General features: G+C 43.2%; 1 protein-coding gene across 2 annotated transcripts in view; it reads right to left on the bottom strand.

The window, feature by feature from the left end:
* RLBP1 (retinaldehyde binding protein 1) overlaps positions 1-19,080 on the bottom strand; it is a 95,755-nt gene extending 76,675 nt beyond the window's left edge. Inside the window, exons 1-4 of one of the 2 annotated variants that reach the window (XM_073653263.1) lie at positions 18,978-19,080; positions 12,288-12,327; positions 8,915-9,043; positions 5,154-5,358 (exon numbers count right to left, since the gene is read on the bottom strand). In XM_073653263.1, the coding sequence (XP_073509364.1) occupies positions 5,154-5,358; positions 8,915-9,043; positions 12,288-12,299 (346 nt within the window). In that variant the 5' untranslated portion in view covers positions 12,300-12,327; positions 18,978-19,080. Of the gene's footprint in view, positions 1-5,153; positions 5,359-8,914; positions 9,044-12,287; positions 12,328-17,998; positions 18,239-18,977 lie in introns of those variants that run through there. The other variant, XM_073653262.1, reaches the window with a different exon arrangement.
* Between the last annotated feature and the right edge of the window lie 1,488 nt (positions 19,081-20,568).

Raw genomic sequence — 20,568 nt, 5'->3', positions numbered from 1 at the left:
AAGGTCAGTTATAAAGTCCATAGCCAAATGTGTCCAAGGAGCACTGGGGACCTCCAAAGGACAAAGCAACCCCGCAGCAGGAGTATGTGAGGACTTAGATCTAGCACATATAGTACATTGGCGCACCCACTTAATGACTTCCTTCTGCCATCCAGGCCACCAAAAACTGCGACCCACCAGTCTCTTAGTCTCAGAGATTCCGGGATGACCTGCCAACCGAGATTCGTGACACTCAACAAACAAATCTCTCCTAAAGGTCCCAGGCACAAACAACCTCCCATGAGGAGTGTTAGATGGGGCATTCTCCTGTGCTTTAAGAATCTCATCTTCCAAAACGGAGTCTAAAGCAGCTATCACAACACCTTCTTGTAAAATGTTTTCCTCTTTCTCAGCACCGACTATGGGAGAAAAACTGCGAGACAAGGCATCCGCCTTAACATTCTTAGTACCAGGGATGTAAGTAACGGAGAAATTAAACCGCGAGAAAAACAGTGCCCACCTAGCCTGACGGGCATTCAGGCGCTTGACAGCATCAAGATATATCAGATTTTTATGATCCGTAAGAACCTGAACGGGAAATTCCGCACCTTCCAAGAAGTGGCGCCAGTGTTCAAATGCGAGTTTAATAGCCAATAATTCCCGATTACCAATATCGTAATTCAGTTCAGTCTCCGAAAATTTTTTTGAAAAAAAGGCACAGGGATGTAATCCATCCCCGTTATCCTGAGACAATACTGCGCCAACCCCCACAGAGGAAGCATCAACCTCAACCAAAAACGGCCTAGTAACATCAGGCTGCATAAGGATGGGAGCAGAGGTGAACCTCTCCTTGAGATACACAAAAGCTTCGATGGCCTCAGAAGACCACTGAACCGCATCAGCACCTTTCCTGGTGAGATCAGTCAGAGGTTTGACAATACTAGAAAAATTTTTTATGAATTTTCTGTAGTAATTGGCGAAACCCAAAAACCTCTGTATCGATTTCAAACCAATAGGCCTAGGCCATTCCTGCACAGCCTGAACCTTAACCGGATCCATCTCAAAACCTTTGCTGGAGATAATGTAGCCCAAAAAACTAATTCTCTGTACAGCGAACTCACATTTCTCCAGCTTAGCAAAAAGCGAATTGTCCATTAATAACTGTAATACCTCACGCACGCTCCGCCAATGAGACTCCAGATCTGGCGAATAAATCAAAATGTCATCCAAATACACAACCACATTTTTACCGATCAAAGGTCTAAGGATGTCATTAATCAGATTCTGAAAAAATGCAGGAGCATTAGTAAGACCAAAAGGCATAACCAGATTCTCAAAATGACCCACAGGAGTGTTAAAAGCAGTCTTCCATTCATCACCCTCCTTCATGCGCAACAGATTGTATGCCCCCTTAAGGTCAATTTTAGAGAACCACTTGGCCCCCAATAACTGGTTAAACAGATCAGGAATCAATGGCAGTGGGTAAGGATTGCGTACCGTAATTTTGTTAATCTCACGAAAATCCAGACAAGGACGTAAACCGCCGTCCTTTTTTTTTACAAAAAAAAAATCCAACCGCCACAGGAGACTTAGAGGGCCTAATGTGACCGGCGGCCAAACTTGTCTGTATGTATTCCTCCAAAGCCTTCCTCTCAGGAATAGTAAGGTTAAATAAACGACTTTTAGGAAGAGTCGCTCCAGGGACAAATTCAATAGAACAATCATAGTCTCTATGGGGAGGCAAAACCTGCGATTCCTTCTCAGAAAAAACTCTCCAAAAATCCTGAATAGGAACAGGCAATTCTCCCCTATCCAAAGCTGCAATACGCCCATTACAACACTTGTCATAACATTTATGGCTCCAGGATTTAATTTCACTGGTAGACCAATCCAGTACAGGATTGTGAAATTTTAACCAGGGCAAACCCAATATTACTGGAGAAGGCAAGTTATTCAACACTACCAAATCCAATTTCTCATGGTGAACACCATTAATAGTGAGAGGAAATTCACTGACCTTGAGAGTAATATTCTTCAAAGGGGAGCCATCCACAGAAACCACAGCAATGGGGGATGATAAAGGTTCAGGTTTTAAATTGAGTTTTTCCACGAATCCCCCATCAATTACATTCAGTGTAGACCCGCAATCAACAAACACCCGAAATTCCATTAATTTTTCCTGAGCAATCGTGGAAGCAGCTAAAAATATACCCTTGGAATTTAAACAGGCAATACGGGCGTGACTGACCATTTTTTTTTCTTTCTTCATCCGAAGCTCACAGCCTTTAATCAAATGACCAGATTTTCCGCAATAGAAGCACAAGCCTTGCGAAAAACGACGGTCTTTTTCTTGAGAGCGAGGTGCCACCGATCCAATCTCCATCGGTTCACCACTGTTAGTACACACATTATCATAACCAGAAACTGACATAGCAGAGGATTTGCTCTCATTAACCCTAGCACGCAGTCTTCTATCCACCCGTATAGCTAATTGCATAGCCTGTTGCAAATCCTCAGGTGTAGGATAAGCAATTAGCAGGTCTTTAACCCTTTCACTGAGCCCAGCAAGAAATAGACTTTTCAGAGCAGAATCGTTCCACCCTGTTTGAGTGGTCCAACGACGAAAATGTGTACAATATTTTTCCACATTACCCGATCCTTGTTTTAGACGTCTCAACTCAGTCTCAGCTGATGCGACACGGTCAGGATCATCATATAATAGTCCCAAAGCAGAAAAAAAACTATCCACTGATCTGAAGCATGAATCACTAGGTTGCAAAGAAAAGGCCCACTCCTGAGGCTCTTTGCGCAAAAGTGACATTATGAACCCTACGCGCTGGGATTCATCCCCAGAGGACTTAGGTCTCAAACGAAAATACAATAAGCAAGCATTTTTAAATGAAAAAAATTCTCGGTGTTCACCAAAAAATAAATCCGGCAAACATACCTTAGGCTCCAAGAAATGTGCTCCAGGACAGTTACTCACGTGCTGACGGAGCTCGGCCACCTCCAGAGAGAGTCCCTGCAGGCGATGAGCCAAATCCTGAACCGACACCATGATGGAACAGAAAAATCTTTCCTTAGAGAATTTGCAGGCTGGACTTACTGTTATGTTCTGCTACCAAAGCTAAGGAAAGAGAGGAGATCTGTCCCTACTATAAGACTCAGCTGAATCCCTACGATGTAACAGGGAACCTGATCCTGCGATCAGACCTGCTAAAGTCCTAATCTAGTCTGTACGAAGACCTATAGATGTGGGGAGGGAATCCCTACAAGTACTAAGGACTGGGAGGAATATGGGACACCTCCTAACAGAAATAGTAGCAGACAGACGAACAAACAAAATAGATAGAACATAGAGGTCCGTAGACCAAGCAAACTAACAGAGTTAGATAAAGAGCACAGGCTAGCTAGAAAGTAGATATACAATGAAGTCCAGCAAAGCCAGAAGGGCGGAGCAGGATTAAATAGGCCAACAAGGTCATGTGACCAGCAAAGGAAAAAAAACCTAACAGCAAGGTTCTAACACATGTCCCATAGAGAATTATGTGAGCCACACCTTTAATAAAAGACTTAAAAATAAGCACTAAATTAAAAGACCTATATATCTGAAACTGTATAGCAGATAAAACAAACAAACAAGAAAAGAAATACTCAGGAGAATAAAAACTGCAACTTTTGACATGGTGATGGGTCTTCTTTAAACCTGTATGATCAAGTTTTCTCACCAAAGACTTTTATGGCACCTCTAGCCAGGGCCACCATAATGCCCTTACTGCTGTATGCGGCCCGGTGAACAGCAGTAAAGAGAAGGGGCCCGTGCCCGGCCGGGCCCTCCCCTCTTGTGCTTCTGCTCACCGGGCCCTGGGGTAACGTGCGCTGTCGTGTCGGCGGCAGCGTATATCACGGCTCAGGGAGCTTCCGCTTTGGAGCTCTCACGGCCGGATGGCCGTGTAGCTTCAAGCGAGTCTGTGAAGCACTGAAGTTGGAGCGTATGCGATCACGTCATTGCGTACCAACGGCATCGAGTGCTGCGCCAGGATGCCAGTCTAGAAGTGGAGCTGCAGTGATCGTATGAGAGGTAAGTATGAAAACTTTTTTTTTTTTAATAGAATTAATTAAATGATCTTGGGGGTGGGGGAGTATATGATAAACTGGGACTAGGGACAGGGCAGAGCATATGATAAACTGGGACTGGGGAGTGGGAAGAGCATATGATGAACTGGGTCTGGGGAGTGGGTAGAGCATATGATGAATTGTGACTGGGGAGTGGGCAGAGCATATGATGACCTGGGACTGGGCAGAGCATATGATGACTGGGGAGTGGGCAGAGCATATGATGACCTGGGACTGGGCAGAGCATATGATGACTGGGGAGTGGGCAGAGCATATGATGACCTGGGACTGGGGAGTGGGCAGGGCATATGATGACCTGGGACTGGGGAGTGGGCAGAGCATATGATGACCTGGGTCTGGGAAGTGGGCAGAGTATATGATGACCTGGGTCTGGGGAGTGGGCAGAGCATATGATGACCTTTGTCTGGGGAGTGGGCAGAGCATATGATGACCTGTGTCTGGGGAGTGGGCAGAGCATATGATGACTGGGGAGTGGACAGAGCACATAATGAACTGGGAGTGGGGGGGCAGAGCACATGATGATCTGGGACTGGGGAGTGGGCAAAGCACATGATGAACTGGTGCTTTGGAGTGGGCAGAGCACATGATGAACTGGGAGTGGGGGGTGGGGAGAGCAAATAATGAATTAGTAGTGGGGGTTGGGGAGAGCAAATTAATTGGGAGTGGGGATGGGGAGAGCAAATAATGAATTGAGAGTGGGGTAGTGCAAATAATGATGAAGTGGGGGTGTGGAGAGCAAGCCCTGGTGGCAGCCCTGCCTCTAGCACCCCCACTTATCAAGAGAACAGGGGTCCGGTCCTCTCATCCACTATGTGAAACGATATAGGAGATTGAATGGAGGGGAGAAGTCACTGCACATTTCTATTGAAGTCTGTGTTATGGAAGCAGAGACAAGCTTGGATATGCCATAAATGTCTTTGGTAGATGAACCCCTCCTTGCAGACCTTACAATTTTGCAGTACTGGAGCACAGGCCTATACAGCACACACACATATAACTGTATAAATGCCGGTCTAGCAGATGGCACAGTCACTTACCTTTCATAAGGTCATAGGCACGATTTATTTCAAATTTTCGGGCCCGAATAAAACGCAGAAAAAAGAAGTCATCATTCCCCACCACCTTCTCTGCCACTGTCCTGGAGAGGTCATCACCAGTGGTCGCTTTCTCCTGCACTAGGTCTCGCAGTTCCTTTACAGCTAATTCTCGCTTCTCAGCTGTCTCATTTAATTCATCTTTAGCCTACAAATGTGGAAAAACATTATATTACACATTCTATTAAACTTCATGGTTATGTTTTTGTATAGATGAAAGAACTGAAGGTTTCCATGTATAAGCACATAAGGCCTCATGTATTAAAGCTGCCTCAGGCTTATAGGCTTGTTGCTCAGGTTAATCAAAAGTTACATTTTCTTCAACTAGATGGAAAGATGAAACATTGACTGGTGTCTATAGATGATAGGGACACTTTTTCAATTATGGCAGAGCTCCCATATTCCAAATCTGGCTGTACAAGAATATTTTCCTTTATGTTAAGGTATTGTTACCAATTGGTGTTAAAGAAAATACTTTACTTTAATCTCTCAAAAGCAATAAAATATTTGTATGGATTAAAAGAACCATTTTAATACCTGGGTGGGAAATTCCATATTTAGGTTGGAGCAGAGAGCATCTATAAGGATGGGTCTACACGATGACTTTGGCTGCGACATAGGTTCCCATTATCAGAGACTTGTACCTTGCGAATCGCAAAACGACTTCATTCAATTACATTATGCTGCAAACAGCATGCTGCGATGTTTGCCCGCACGGCCTGTGTATGGCCAACGTCGGCATGTGCATGTAACCCAGCATTAAGAGCATTGTCTACACTAGAGAAACTGGCAATTGCATGCATTATATAGACAACCAATTATTTTTAATGGCCACCATGTAATGCTTCATTTCCCCTGTAGTGGCGCTGCAGTCAAATTGAACACTAACAAATGAGCACTGTTTTAAATTGCACTTGTCAGTAAATAAATTGTACATATGGGCAGGCAGGTCTTTAAAATGCAAATACATCAATATATGTGTATCTTCTCTCTGTTGCAGTGTCCCTCAGTACTTAATGTTTTAATTAAGATGCAAATGAGGCATTAAGTACTTTGGATGCCACAGAGTCTTAACAAGCCAATGCCCCCTGAGGTTGTTAGCCTCCCCCATTCCGTCACACAGCACCAGCCCCTTTAGCTTGATTGATATCTCTTGTTATCCCCCTGTCTGTGTGACCTCAGGCACCAGGCAAGGAAATCAGACCGTGAGCTATCAATCAGGCTAAAGAGACCCGTGCTGGACAGGGAAGCAACCATGGGAGGCAGAGACCAGGGAAGTGCTCTGTCACCCCTAGAGCACTTAATGCCTCATTTGCACATGAATCAAAGCACTAATTACTGGAGAATGCAGAATCACTCACTCGCTCATGTCACCTGCACCTTAAAAACATCTCCAGAATCCGACCTTTTCTCACCTTTGATACTGCAAAAACTCTTACTGTCGCTCTTATTCACTCTCATCTGGACTTCTTTAACTCTCTTCTGATCGGTCTCCCTCTAAACAAACTTTCTCCTCTCCAATCCATTCTGAATGCAGCCAGGGTCGTATTTCTATCAGGCTGCTTCAACGACGCCTCTACCCTATGCCAGTCATTGCACTGGTTACCCATTCACCACAGAATACAATACAAACTCATCTCTCCACAGTTCTGCACCACCCTATATCTCATCGCTCATTTCTGTCTATCACCCCTCCCGTGCCCTCCATTCTGCAACTGATCTAAGACTAACATCCTCCTTAATCCGAACCTCACACCTCCGTCTGTAAGACTTCTCTCGTGCCGCGCCAGTTTTCTGGAATGTACTGCCCCAAACGATCCGACTGATATCTAGTCCCCATGTCTTCAAACGTGCTTTAAAAACACATCTGATTAGACAAGCCTATCACCTCAACTCACCAACCTCAATGTTAATCTTAATCTGCCGCTGCCTATTCATCTGTCTCCACATCCTCCATGCACCAAATACCACACGGTAACTGCTCTTAGACAGATACTGGCTGATGACCGTGTTCTACCTATTGTGTCCCCCCATTTCCATATAGATTGTAACCTTGCGGGCCGGTCCCTCACTCCTCCTGTAACTGTTGAAATGTGATTCATTGTATGGTTTATATTGTCTGTACATATCCCTACTTAATTGTAAAGTGCTGCGGAATATGTTGGCGCTATATAAATAAAAATTATTATTATTATTTTTATAAGATATTAAATAGTTAATGGATTTACATTTCAAGATCTGCATGCCCAAATGTGCGGTTTCGGGTGTGTGTGGGGGGGGGTGCTTGACCTTACTGACAGATTGCCTTTAAGAGCATTTCTAAAGTTTCAGTGTCATGTATAAATATATAATGTGCACAATTCAGAAAGGATGGCTTTTGGCTGAACTCTCGCCCTTCTGACAACAATTAAAGATGTATGGCTACCTTTATCCTGTTCCAGGGCACATTACCCCTTTGACTACTTTGATTTGCCTTTCTCTCTGACATCGCAGCTCAGCTCATATCACATTATAGAGAACCTGTCAGGAGGAATTTGTACCTAAAAGTAAAGATATGACTGCATAGGTGCTGTTACCCTTAGTAAATCGATACCATTACAGTAGAAATCTGCTGCTGATGTTATATGCAGATTAGCTGCAAGTGCTCTGGGACACATAAAAGCACTTCCAGCTCTCCGGCACTGAGTCCTTATTCCCTGCTCGGCGCCTGCATTTGATTGACAGTTAGTTATTCCAGCCTTTGTTATCTACTTCCTCTTACCGAAATCTCATGTAAGCATCAGTGTTAGTACCAAGAGGGGAGGCCGATGACAAAGACTGGACTAACCTGTCAGTCTAACGCACGGGCCAGGGTTACAGCACCTATAAAGCCATATGTTTATTTTTGTATAGAAATTTCTCCTGACTGGTTCCCTCTGCCTGCAGAATTAGGAGTAACCTGTGGATAGACATGGTGATGTAACTGGAAAGCAGGAAAGAAAAGCAAATGATGAAGGGGAACTTAGTGCTCTAGTAGTACATACAGACACAGTTATCTCTCTACAGATCACACATGTCAAACTCCGGCCCGTGGGCCAAATCTGGCCCCTGGGTGGTTGTATTTCACCCCCGACACCAGAAATGCCATCCCTATGTGGGGTCATTATTCTTTATGGAGCATTATGTGAGGCCCATTATACTGTATGGAGAACTATGTGGTGCCCATTATACTGTATGGAGAACTATGTGGGGCCCATTACACTGTATGGAGGACTATGTGGGGCCCATTATTCTGTATGTTGAACTATGTGGTGCCCATTATACTGTATGGAGAACTATGTGGGGCCCATTATACTGTATGGAGGACTATGTGGGGCTCATTACACAGTATGGAGGACTATGTGGGGCCCATTATACTTCATGGAGGACTATGTGGGACCCATTATACTTTATGGAGGACTATGTGGGGCCCATTATTTTGTATGGAGGACTATGTGGAGCCTATTATTCTGTATAGAGGACTATTTGAAGCCCATTATTCTGTATGGAGGACAGTGAGGTGCATTATTCTGTATGGAGGACTATGTGAGGCCCATTATTCTGTATGGAGGACTATGTGGGGCCCATTATACTTTATACTGGTTGGCCTGCGACTTTGCCCAAGGTTTTCATTTTGGCCCTCCGTGGGTTTAAGTTTGACATCCCTGCTTATATTTTAGAATTACCTTCTGTACTGTGTGATCTGGCAGGTTGTCACATTGGCCAAACACGGGTCCATGGTCTTTGGTTGTCAGACGCTCTAGCTTGGCACGGAGTGACTGCTCCTCTTCTGAAACAATACGATATGTTCCTGTCTAAAACAAACCAAAACCCACAAGCGTTACTGAAGATGGATTCCAAATACCATGATCAATTCTTTAACAAACATAATAAACATAAAAGGATTAGGTTTAAAACTATAGTAAATACAAAAATAGACATTTACAGTTTGTTTTTTTCTCGGAAAACTAAATCCCATTTTATACAAATTTGCACTCTCCCAGAAGTAAAGGCTCAGTAAAGGGTCATCAATGACTCACAGTGCAGTTACCTCCAATAGATGGCATTAACAAGGTAGATTTCTTTTCATTCTCGGAGACAGCTAACTTGCATTCATTGCAAAAAAATACTCCCTCTGGAACATTTATGGCATACTTAAATGAAATGCCATAAATGTCCATTGGACGCGGGTACCACCACTGTTATCTGCATCTATCTCGAGAACTGGGTACTGACATGAACTCCGATGACAACGTGGCAGTGTATGAGTAAGAGGGTGGTGGGCTGACAAAGACGCCGTGTCAACGGTGGGTTGTTAGAGTTAAAGTATTATGTTGAATGTGTATGTTATGAGTTATGTGATAAAGTTGTTTGCTGTGTTCTATCCCTATGGCCATTATTGTATGTCGATTCTCCAACAGGCTCTACCTAAAGCCGTCTCTGGGAATGCGGGAGATCTGTCCACTAGGGGAACCATACAATAGGTAGGGATATACACTGCTCAAAAAAATAAAGGGAACACTTAAACAACAGAATATAACTCCAAGTAAATCAAACTTCTGTGAAATCAATCTGTCCACTTAGGAAGCAACACTGATTGACAATCAATTTCACATGCTGTTGTGCAAATGGAATAGACAATAGATGGAAATTATTGGCAATTATCAAGACACCCTCAATAAAGGAGTGGTTCTGCAGGTGGGGACCACCGACCACATCTCAGTACCAATGCTTTCTGGCTGATGTTTTGGTCACTTTTGAATGTTGGTTGTACTTTCACACTCGTGGTAGCATGAAACGGACTCTACAACCCACAGAAGTTGCTCAGGTAATGCAGCTCATCCAGGATGGCACATCAATGCGAGCTGTGGCAAGAAGGTTTGCTGTGTCTGTCAGAGTAGTGTCCAGAGGCTGGAGGCGCTACCAGGAGACAGGCCAGTACACCAGGAGACACGGAGGGGGCTGTAGGAGGGCAACAACCCAGTAGCAGGACCGCTACCTCCGTCTTTGTGCAAGGAGGAACAGGAGGAGCACTGCCAGAGCCCTGCAAAATGACCTCCAGCAGGCCACAAATGTGCATGTGTCTGCACAAATGGTTAGAAACTGACTCCATGAGGGTGGTATGAGGGCCCGACGTCCACAGATGGGGGTTGTGCTCACAGCCCAACACTGTGCAGGACGCTTGTCATTTGCCAAAGAACACCAGGATTGGCAAAGTCGCCACTGGCGCCCTGTGCTCTTAACAGATGAAAGCAGGTTCACACTGAGCACATGTGACAGACGTGACAGAGTCTGGAGATGCCATGGAGAGCAATCTGCTGCCTGCAACATCCTTCAGCATGACCGGTTTGGCAGTGGGTCAGTAATGTTGTGGGGTGGCATTTCTTTGGAGGGCCGCACAGCCCTCCATCTGCTCGCCAGAGGTAGCCTGACTGCCATTAGGTACCAAGATGAGATCCTCAGACCCCTTGTGAGACCATATGCTGGTGCGGTTGGCCCTGGGTTCCTCTTAATGCAGGACAATGCCTGACCTCGTGGCTGGAGTGTGTCAGCAGTTCCTGCAAGATGAAGGCATTGAAGCTATGGACTGGCCCACCCGTTCCCCAGACCTGAATTCGATTGAGCACATCTGGGACATCATGTCTCACTCCATCCACCAACATCACATTGCACCACAGACTGTCCAGGAGTTGGCGGATGCTTTGGTCCAGGTCTGGGAGGAGATACCACAGGAGACCATCCGCAACCTCATCAGGAGCATGCCCAGGCATTGTAGGGAGGTCATACAGGCACGTGGAGGCCACTCACAATACTGAGCCTCATTTTGACTTGTTTTAAGGACATTACATCAAAGTTGGATCAGCCTGTAGTGTGTTTTTCCACTTTAATTTTGAGGGTGACTCCAAATCCAGGCCTCCGTTGGTTAATAAATTTGATTTCCATTGATGATTTTTGTGTGATTTTGTTGTCAGCACATTCAACTTTGTACAGAACAAAGTATTCAATGAGAATATTTCATTCATTCAGATCTAGGATGTGTTATTTGAGTGTTCCCTTTATTTTTTTTAGCAGTGTAGTTTACATTACATTACTTAGACATTAGATAGTTAACTCAGGGTTTAGATTATCAGTTGGGAGGGGTTAAAACAGCTTATAGAAAACTATTTCCGGGTTGCAGACAGTGAGTTAGGGAGTTAGTCAGGGAGTTGGTCAGGGTGCAGTCCATGACACGGACACCCGAGTTCTGCGTCCACGACCCTTATGGGACGGGACCGGTGCAGGTCCTATGTGAGCGAGACTGGAGTGTAGAAGGAAGGCTGAACGGACAGGGAGACAGGTTTCAGCAGCAGATACAGCGGTTGAGAAAGTGTTTTATCAGAGCAAGTTTTCTGAACAGAATGAGGACACGTTTGATACTCGATCTGGACGCCGGCACAGTCCTGGGCTTAAAGCCTGCAAGAGGTACTGAGAAGCAGGCCTCTGTATCCCTCATGGGGAGATTCTCAGCTGGGTCGCAGAGGAAGTGGAAGATGGTGGGTCTCAGGACAGGACGAGGACGAACACTGGAAAGGCACATAACTAAGGCTACTTCACTAACAAAAGACAATGTCTTAATCTGTATGCTGCAGCTGTGTGTAGAAGAATTTCGTCCTTTTCTGGCTTCTGTAAAACCAGAGCTGTCAATCCAGGAGGAGGGGACAGGGATATATGGGAATCAAGTATGTGGGAGGGTGCACTGTATGATGCTAAGTGTGCACTGAGTGCCTGTGCTTGGCTTGAACGGTCATTTGGTACTGAAAGGCTCCCTAGAAGAAAAAAATACCTCTCTAATTATGAGCCTCAGTCCTCTTACAATGATCATTGCTTTTCTTACCACACAAACTTCCTATCTGTAGTAGAACTCTATGACCAGGTACATTCACCATATGACCACCTATCCAAAAAGGCCAGTACCTCAGGATATGGGAAGCCAATTTTACTACACATTAGATATTTAATTAGCAACTAAAATGTTATAAACTCTCTGATCCAATTGGCCGAGCACAAGGTGATACTTACAATGTCTGACATTTCACTTCTTCTTTGTCCACGCAAGAAGCTGGGGAAATAATGAAAGTGGATAAAAGTATATAAAATCCCAGTGAGAATGACATTTAGTTTTAGTAAATTCAAGGATGGAAATCTGTGGAAATTGTGGAACCACAAATATCAGCTGAGTTCCTATATAATGGTTCAACATAACTGGATATTTCCATGAAATTATCACTCAATGCTGGAAATCATAGCATGTGTTCATAGAATAACTCAAATCTTTAATAACCACATATTGGCCATATTGATTGGCAGAATGTTATAGAAACAGCCAGTATATTGCATGTAATCAAAATTTACATGTGGATGCAGTCAGCAGGCATGTGTCATAGGGAATGAGGGTTACGCTTTTGTGCTAAATGCTCCATGATGAATCTGGTGTAATGCACCATCTACCTCATCTATTCCTATCTGCAGATAGAGAAGTGACAACTGCTGATTATATTTCTGGGGTAGATCATCAGTTGTCACCCTTCAGCGTATCTCGGTTATAGGAAGTTTCGCCCCCAGCAATTTGCCCCCAGCAGTTCGCCCCCAGGTACATTTCACCCCGCACATTTCACTCCTATCATTTCGCCCCCAGGAAGATTCGCCCCACACATTTCGCCCCCGCACGTTTCGCCCCCGGATGTTTCGCCCCCAGTGTATCACCCCCAGCATTTCGCCCCCGCATGTTTCACACCCGCACTTTTCGCCCCCGTATGTTTCCCTCCCGCACGTTTCACCCTGCACTTTTCGCCCGGATGTTTCGCACCCTAGCATTTCACCCCCTCACGTTTCGGATGTTTCGCCCCCGGATGTTTCACCTACAGCATTTTGTCCCTGGATGTGTGGCCATCTGATGTTTCGCCCCTAGCATTTTCATAGAATCATAGAATGGTAGAGTTGGAAGGGACCTCCTGGGTCATCTGGTCCAACCCCCTGCTCAAAGCAGGATTCACTAAATCATCTCAGACAGATGTCTGTCCAGCCTCTGTTTGAAGACGTCCATTGAAGGGGAACTCACCACCTCTCGTGGCAGCCTGTTCCACTCATTAATCACCCTAACTGTCAAAAAGTTTTTTCTAATATCTAATCTGTGTCTCCTCCCATTTAGTTTCATCCCATTGCTTCTAGTCTTTCCTTGACCCCAGATGTTTCACCCTCAGCTTTTGGGGTCAACATGCATGGAACAAAACATCTAGGGCTGAACATACCTGGGGGTAAAATATACAGGACCACAATTGCTGGGTAAGAAACTTTCTAAAACCTGGGCTCGGTGAGTAGCAGTGGCAGGCTGTAGAATTGTGCTCCAGTGGAACCTGTGGCTGCCTTTTCAGCAGCTCGCTCACCCAGTGTCTCTTCTGGCTGGCCTTAAAGGAGTATTATCACCCTAGAACACAAAAAACCTGACATACTTACCTGTCGCAGCTGCAGCTCCTTGGGTCCCGGAGTGCTGTCTAGCAGTTCCCTGTGACGTCTTCTCCTGCTTCCGGCTGTCTTTTCATCTTGCCTGGATCACTGATCCATGAAGCATGTCTTCCGGCCGCTCACTGACATGACGTCACTCCTGCCCCATTTATCAGTCAATCCTGGAGGCAGGATGCCTCTCCTCTCACCAAGACACGGCTGCGCATGCGCAGTGCCGCGATGAGATCTGGTGTTACATTTAATGGCTTCTTTTTGTCATCCATTACATATCATACTGTATCTAGTGATGAGCAAACCCGATCTGGAAAGTTCAGAGTTCGTATCAAACATTGTCTGCTCGGGTTCAACCACACCAACCCCAAACAGGCAATGTTCGGAGTTTGCTCATCAGAAAATAAAAATCGCTTCTCTCCCCTTTGCTAAGGTCCCGACCTGCGTGGAGAGTCTTCTTGACCAAGGGGATCCCTAGCTAGGAATCCTGAAAGGGATTCCCTTGGGTACGATGACATATTCACACAATGTGGAAGTGCATGGGGTAAGTAGCAATATATATATTTTCTTTTTACTATTTGGTCAGTGATGAGGATGTGGTGGACAGATCCTCCACTCCTCTGAATCTCCTCTGAATCTCCATACCAATTGAGTTCAATGGAGATGATAGTTTGGGGGTGCTGAACCCAAACCCGGATTTTCTTGTGTGTTTGGGACAGAACTGCCTGAACTGAACTTTAGCAGGTTCACTTCTCACTAATCATATTTTGGGTCTAAGATGTATAAATGTGGTCAAGTTACGTTTTTTTTTTAATTCCAAAACTTTAAATTTTCTAGATAAGTAACTTTACAGACAGAAAAATATTAACAATTGGTCAAACCAACCAACATTGCAGAACAATATATTTAAAGGATAACTCAAAAAAAAAAAAAAAAAATTTTTTTGATATGTTATAGTACCTGTGGCACTGATCTTTTCCAATGGAGACCCATTCCAGCAGCTTTTTTTTTTTTTTTTTTTTTTTTTAAATATAATTTTTTTCTAAATTTTATTTAGTTTTGTGTGGAAGGTCCCATCCAAGATACAGCAGCAGGCTCTATGTGTTGCAGGATTTCAGTGGTTACTAAGGAAGTTGGGCCCCCTTGGTAGCAGAAATCTTGGATGGATTCAGGCTTCCTGTGATACATTCAGGGCTGCTCGTTCACAGCCCTCTGGAAAGTTCCCCTTCCCCCTCCCCTCATGTGCTTCATCCTGGACAAGAGGAGGGCTCCCCCCCCTGTGTAAAGCCAGTAAAGGACTGAGAACATGGGGAGTTGGGGAGCTTTGCAGGGGGCTGTGAACCAGCAGCCCTGTATACATCATAGGGAGCACATTGATGTCTCTTTCAGACTTGCTGTTTTCCTGGCGATTACCGCGACAGTTTAAAACCGCAGCGGTAATCGTCAGGAAGATAGAACATGTTTTAACTGCTGGGGGCGAAACATCCGGGGGCGAACTGCTGGGGGCGAAACATCCGGGGGCGAACTGGGGGTGATATGTGCGGGGGCACAACATCCTGGGGGCCAAATGCTGGGGACGAAATGTGCGGGGGCGAAATGTACCCGGGGGCGAACTGCTGGGGGCGAAACATCCAATTCCCACCTATCTCCTACCAGCAGATACTGGGAGACCCATGAGGCAGCACTCATTCATACACTAATAATACACCAATACAGTTAGGTCCATATATATTTGGACAGAGACAACATTTTTCTAGTTTTGGTTCTAGACATTACCACAATGAATTTTAAACAAAACAATTCAGATGCAGTTGAAGTTCAGACTTTCAGCTTTCATTTGAGGGTATCCACACTAAAATTGGATGAAGGGTTTAGGAGTTTAAGCTCCTTAACATGTGCCACCCTGTTTTTAAAGGGACCAAAAGTAATTGGACAATTGACTCCAAGGCTATTTCATGGACAGGTGTGGGCAATCCCTTCGTTATGTCATTTTCAATTAAGCAGATAAAAGGCCTGGAGTTGATTTGAGGTGTGGTGCTTGCATTTGGAAGGTTTTGCTGTGACGTAAACATGCGGTCAAAGGAGCTCTCCATGCAGGTGAAACAAACCATCCTTAAGCTGCAAAAACAGAAAAAAACGATCCGAGAAATTGCTACAATATTAGGAGTGGCCAAATCTACAGTTTGGTACATCCTGAGAAAGAAAGAAAGCACTGGTGAACTCATCAATGCAAAAAGACCTGGGCGCCCACGGAAGACAACAATGGTGGATGATCGCATAATAATCTCCATGGTGAAGAGAAACCCCAACCAAGTGAACAACACTCTCCAGGAGGTAGGCGTATCAATATCCAAATCTACCATAAAGAGAAGACTGCATGAAAGTAAATACAGAGGGTTCACTGCATGGTGCAAGCCACTCATAAGCATCAAGAATAAAAAGGCTATACTGGACTTTGCTAAAAAACATCTAAAAAAGCCAGCACAGTTCAGGAAGAACATTCTTTGGACAGATGAAACCAAGATCAACCTCTACCAGAATGATGGAAAGAGAAAAGTATGGCGAAGGCGTGGTACAGCTCATGATCCAAAGCATACCACATCATCTGTAAAACATGGCGGAGGCAGTGTGATGGCTTGGGGATGCATGGCTGCCAGTGGCACTGGGTCACTAGTGTTTATTGATGATGTGACACAGGACAGAAGCAGCCGAATGAATTCTGATGTATTCAGAGCCATACTGTGTGCTCAGATCCAGACAAATGCAGCCAAACTGATTGGTCGTCATTTCATACTACAGATGGTCAATGACCCAAAACATAACGCCAAAGCAACCCAGGAGTTTATTAAAGCAAAGAAGTGGAATATTCTTGAATGGCCAAGTCAGTCACCCGATCTCAACCCAATTGAACATGCATTTCACTAGTTAAAGACTAAACTTCAGACAGAAAGGCCCACAAACAAACAGCAACTGAAAACCACCGCAGTGAAGGCCTGGCAGAGCATCAAAAAGGAGGAAACACAGCGTCTGGTGATGTCCATGAGTTCAAGACTTCAGGCAGTCATTGCCAACAAAGGGTTTTCAACCAAGTACTAGAAATGAACATTTTATTTACAAATATTTAATCTGTCCAATTACTTTTGGTCCTTTTAAAAACAGGGTGGCACATGTTAAGGAGCTGAAACTCCTAAACCCTTCATCCAATTTTAATGTGGATACCCTCAAATGAAAGCTGAAAGTCTGAACTTCAACTGCATCTGAACTGTTTTGTTTAAAATTCATTGTGGTAATGTCTAGAAGCAAAAAATAGAAAAATGTTGTCTCTGTCAAAATTTATATGGACCTAACTGTATATTCTATATTTCTCAGAACACATCAGATTAAAAGATCTGATTATACTTTTTACTGTGCTACCATATTTGCAGGAAAACATGTAGCTGCAGATAGTAAACACCATAACAAGTTCCAGGGGTAAATAAAGTCCTTAAAATGTCAGCCCTACTAAACTGCTTTGTTTTCTTGATAATTTGAGAACTTAAAATGCATGCAACATTTTTTTGTTTTTTTTATATTTGTCCTTTCAGTCCACTTAACATCCATCTGTCCTATGACAATTGGGCTCAATGTGGCTTCATAATGCTGTTATATCGTATTCCTGGGATACAAAGTCTACAGAACATTGAGTTCAGTAGACATTGAGTACAGTCGTAAGTCTTTAGAATATGAATATAACAAATGCAGACATAGTGATGAACAAGCTGCATCTGAAAGTAGCCACTGAATATTGTAAAAATGCTCCACAAACATCGAACTATATATTCTATACTGACCCCACTAATGATGTAACAGCACTGCAGTTCTCTTACAAATGTAATACAGGCACTGTGACTCTCTATGTCTCTATGTAAGACAATCATCCACACTAGAACCCCAGACACTATGGATGAAACACATAGAAAAATAAAGACAATGACAGATAAAGTGATATATATATATATATATATATATGTATATATATAAATATCTATAAATATATGTATATTTATAATGTATAGAAAACAATGCACAATCTACCAACTTCAACAGAACGCAAGTTCCACTTATAACCCCAACTGATCAGTATGTTATGTTATCTACATGCAGAAAAGCATCTGTTTCTTGATCTGCAAACTATCATTATTACCATTGATAATGGGCACTTTGGAAATTGGTCTCCTGATGATTAAATAAGAGGGGCACACATACCAGAGTCAGTACATGATACCCATCATACTCACCGATGAACAGAGGTAAGTAAGACAGCAAAGTAAGTCAGTGTTGGAAATCTTGAAAAGTTCTGTTTGGATGCATGGATTGTAATCACAATTTTTCTGCACAGAGGACGCCAGCCCAAAGCTTGTATAGTCACCGGGTTGGGATTAGGCGTCACAAGGCAGTACTCAGTCAGGCTTATTAATTAAATCAGCGCAGAACATTCAGGAGATGCCATTAGATGTTACAGAAAATGAGGAGAAAACGTAACTGGTTGAGTGGGGCTTGGAACAATAACCCTTTGGCTGGTTCCCTGGATTCCTGGGTGTCCCTTAGTACCGCAGTTACTGAGCTGTGCTGGCAGTTTATCTGGCACAGAATATATTAACAATTCCAGTCTTTAGTATTTAAAATAGTGTTTAAAAATGAATGTGAGACAAATCGAAGAATTCACAATACCAGTCTTAAGTGATTTACAGCAGAAACCCAAGGTTGTAAAAGCAAAAATTATATTTCTTAATCTTCATTGATATAAACCATGTGGAGTTATATGGGTACAATTGGGCACATTAGACCTGTAATTGCACTGCAGATAGAAATTGTGCAGGTCATATATAATTATTATTACAGAGGTGGAATTTATCTAAAAAAATTTTGAACTTTGAGCATTAACTTGAGCACTGATCTGTACAGTATTCGGAAGCAATAGACTGAAGTCAGGAGTCATCAATTGCCAGGCCTGACATCAATTTTGCTCTTCCAAAGACTGCTTGACATTAAATATATAGTAATGGTGTGCAAAAATAAAGCACTTGCAGTCAGATCCTTTACATTTACTATAGCAGAAGGGAGTGGTGGACAGATAGAACGTCTGTAATGAACACTATTTACAAAGCTGCTTCATTTATCATTATAGACGCACTACAACAATAAAAAGTTCAAAAATAAAGTCTGAAGTTAAAAGATAACTCTACCAAAAAAAGAGAAATATTGTGGTTCACTTACCTTATCTAGTGTCCACACAGTCTGGAAATTCCTCCAAAGTCTTTTCACTGCTTTTTGTCGCATTGACTTGCTGTTTATTGCCATTGGACAACCCTCTGCCAATCTGAAAAACATGGGTAGGAATAAAAGGGGTCTGGCGGACACTGTGCGATTCAAATGAGCTTGGTGTCATCCACTGTCTATTGCAGACAGAACAACAAAAGAGGAGATGGACAACCCTATGAAAGTTATGTGATTGGGTGCTGTTGCTGCTTGGTTTATGGACTTGTTAAAGCTACATCCACCTTTGCAGCAAGTTTTTTTTTAATTCAATCTTAAAAAATATGAAGCAACTTTGTTAAATTCTTTATTCAAAATTACTCACTATTTGTTGGCTACTGCTTCTATGCAGACGTATGTGTTTCCATAGTAACAGACAACAAATGAACCATGTGTAGTCTGATCCCTTGGTATATTGGTGTGGTGAACATTTTTAGTGAGCACTGTTCACAAAGTTGCTTCATTTATCATAGATGCTCTAGAACAATAAAAAAAAATCCTTATGGTACAGTATAAAACCTTTAACACTTAGTTGGTAATAAACGGAATTTTCTGCTTAACATCTCCACCCCTGTTCTTCTTAGCACATTTATCAAGAAAATAAATTCAGGGTATTATCTATTCAGTAAATCAGGGGCCACTATCAAAAATTGATGTTTGGCCTAGGTTAAAGAAAATCTGTCGCTATTTTATGATACCTAATCTGAGAGCAACATAATGTAGAGACAAAGACCCTGATTCCAATGATATGTCACTTACTGGGCTGCTTGCTGTAGTTTTCATAAAATTATAGTCTTATCAACAGGAGATAATCACTAGAGGACTAGTAAACCTGCTGTCATGTAGTCCAACCACGCCCTCCCACCACTGATTGGCAGCTGTCTGCCTATGCACATTGTACACAGAAAGTGGCCAATCAGTGGTGTGGGCGGGGTTATTCAGAGCTCAGCATTCAGAGAACGGGTAGATCTGCAGCAGATACATTTTTTTCAATCAAAACTGCAGCACGCAGTAGAGTAAGCGATACATCGCTGGAATCAGGACCTCTGCCCAACATTATGCGGATCTCACATGGGGTACTAAAAACCCGGTGACAGATTCCCTTTAAAGCTTTCCATATATGAAAAACTTAGGGCATTAGAACAATAAGCATTTCAACAATTGTTGCTAAACATGCAAAGAGAAATGTTAAAAGATACTATCTACAGTATGAATGTTTTCCCAATGGAAAAATGACTCACGATGGCAAATATTGTACCTTTTCTATGTACCACACATATTTTCCTGATGCAATTGTGAAGTAAATGATATAATAGCAGTGTTGACATACTAGTAATAGCAGAGAGACATGGTGAAGGTTGTAAAACAAGCTTTTTAAGTGGAGAAGATGAGTAGTAAATGATTATTAATGATCATAATTTTTGCTTCTTTAGCTGTTATCTTTATGTGTTTGGTCACCAGAATTCACAGCTAATTCTTATATTCTCAATATTCTAACAAATGCAATATAAATAATTGGAAAGCAGATCTGTGAATGTCTCATAAACATGCT

This window comes from Phyllobates terribilis, unplaced genomic scaffold (genome assembly GCF_046119375.1).
Source record: "Phyllobates terribilis strain yellow unplaced genomic scaffold, ASM4611937v1 Scaffold_11__3_contigs__length_659146591, whole genome shotgun sequence".
NCBI classification, from domain to species: domain Eukaryota; kingdom Metazoa; phylum Chordata; class Amphibia; order Anura; family Dendrobatidae; genus Phyllobates; species Phyllobates terribilis.
This window is presented reverse-complemented; position numbering and strand designations above follow the sequence as displayed.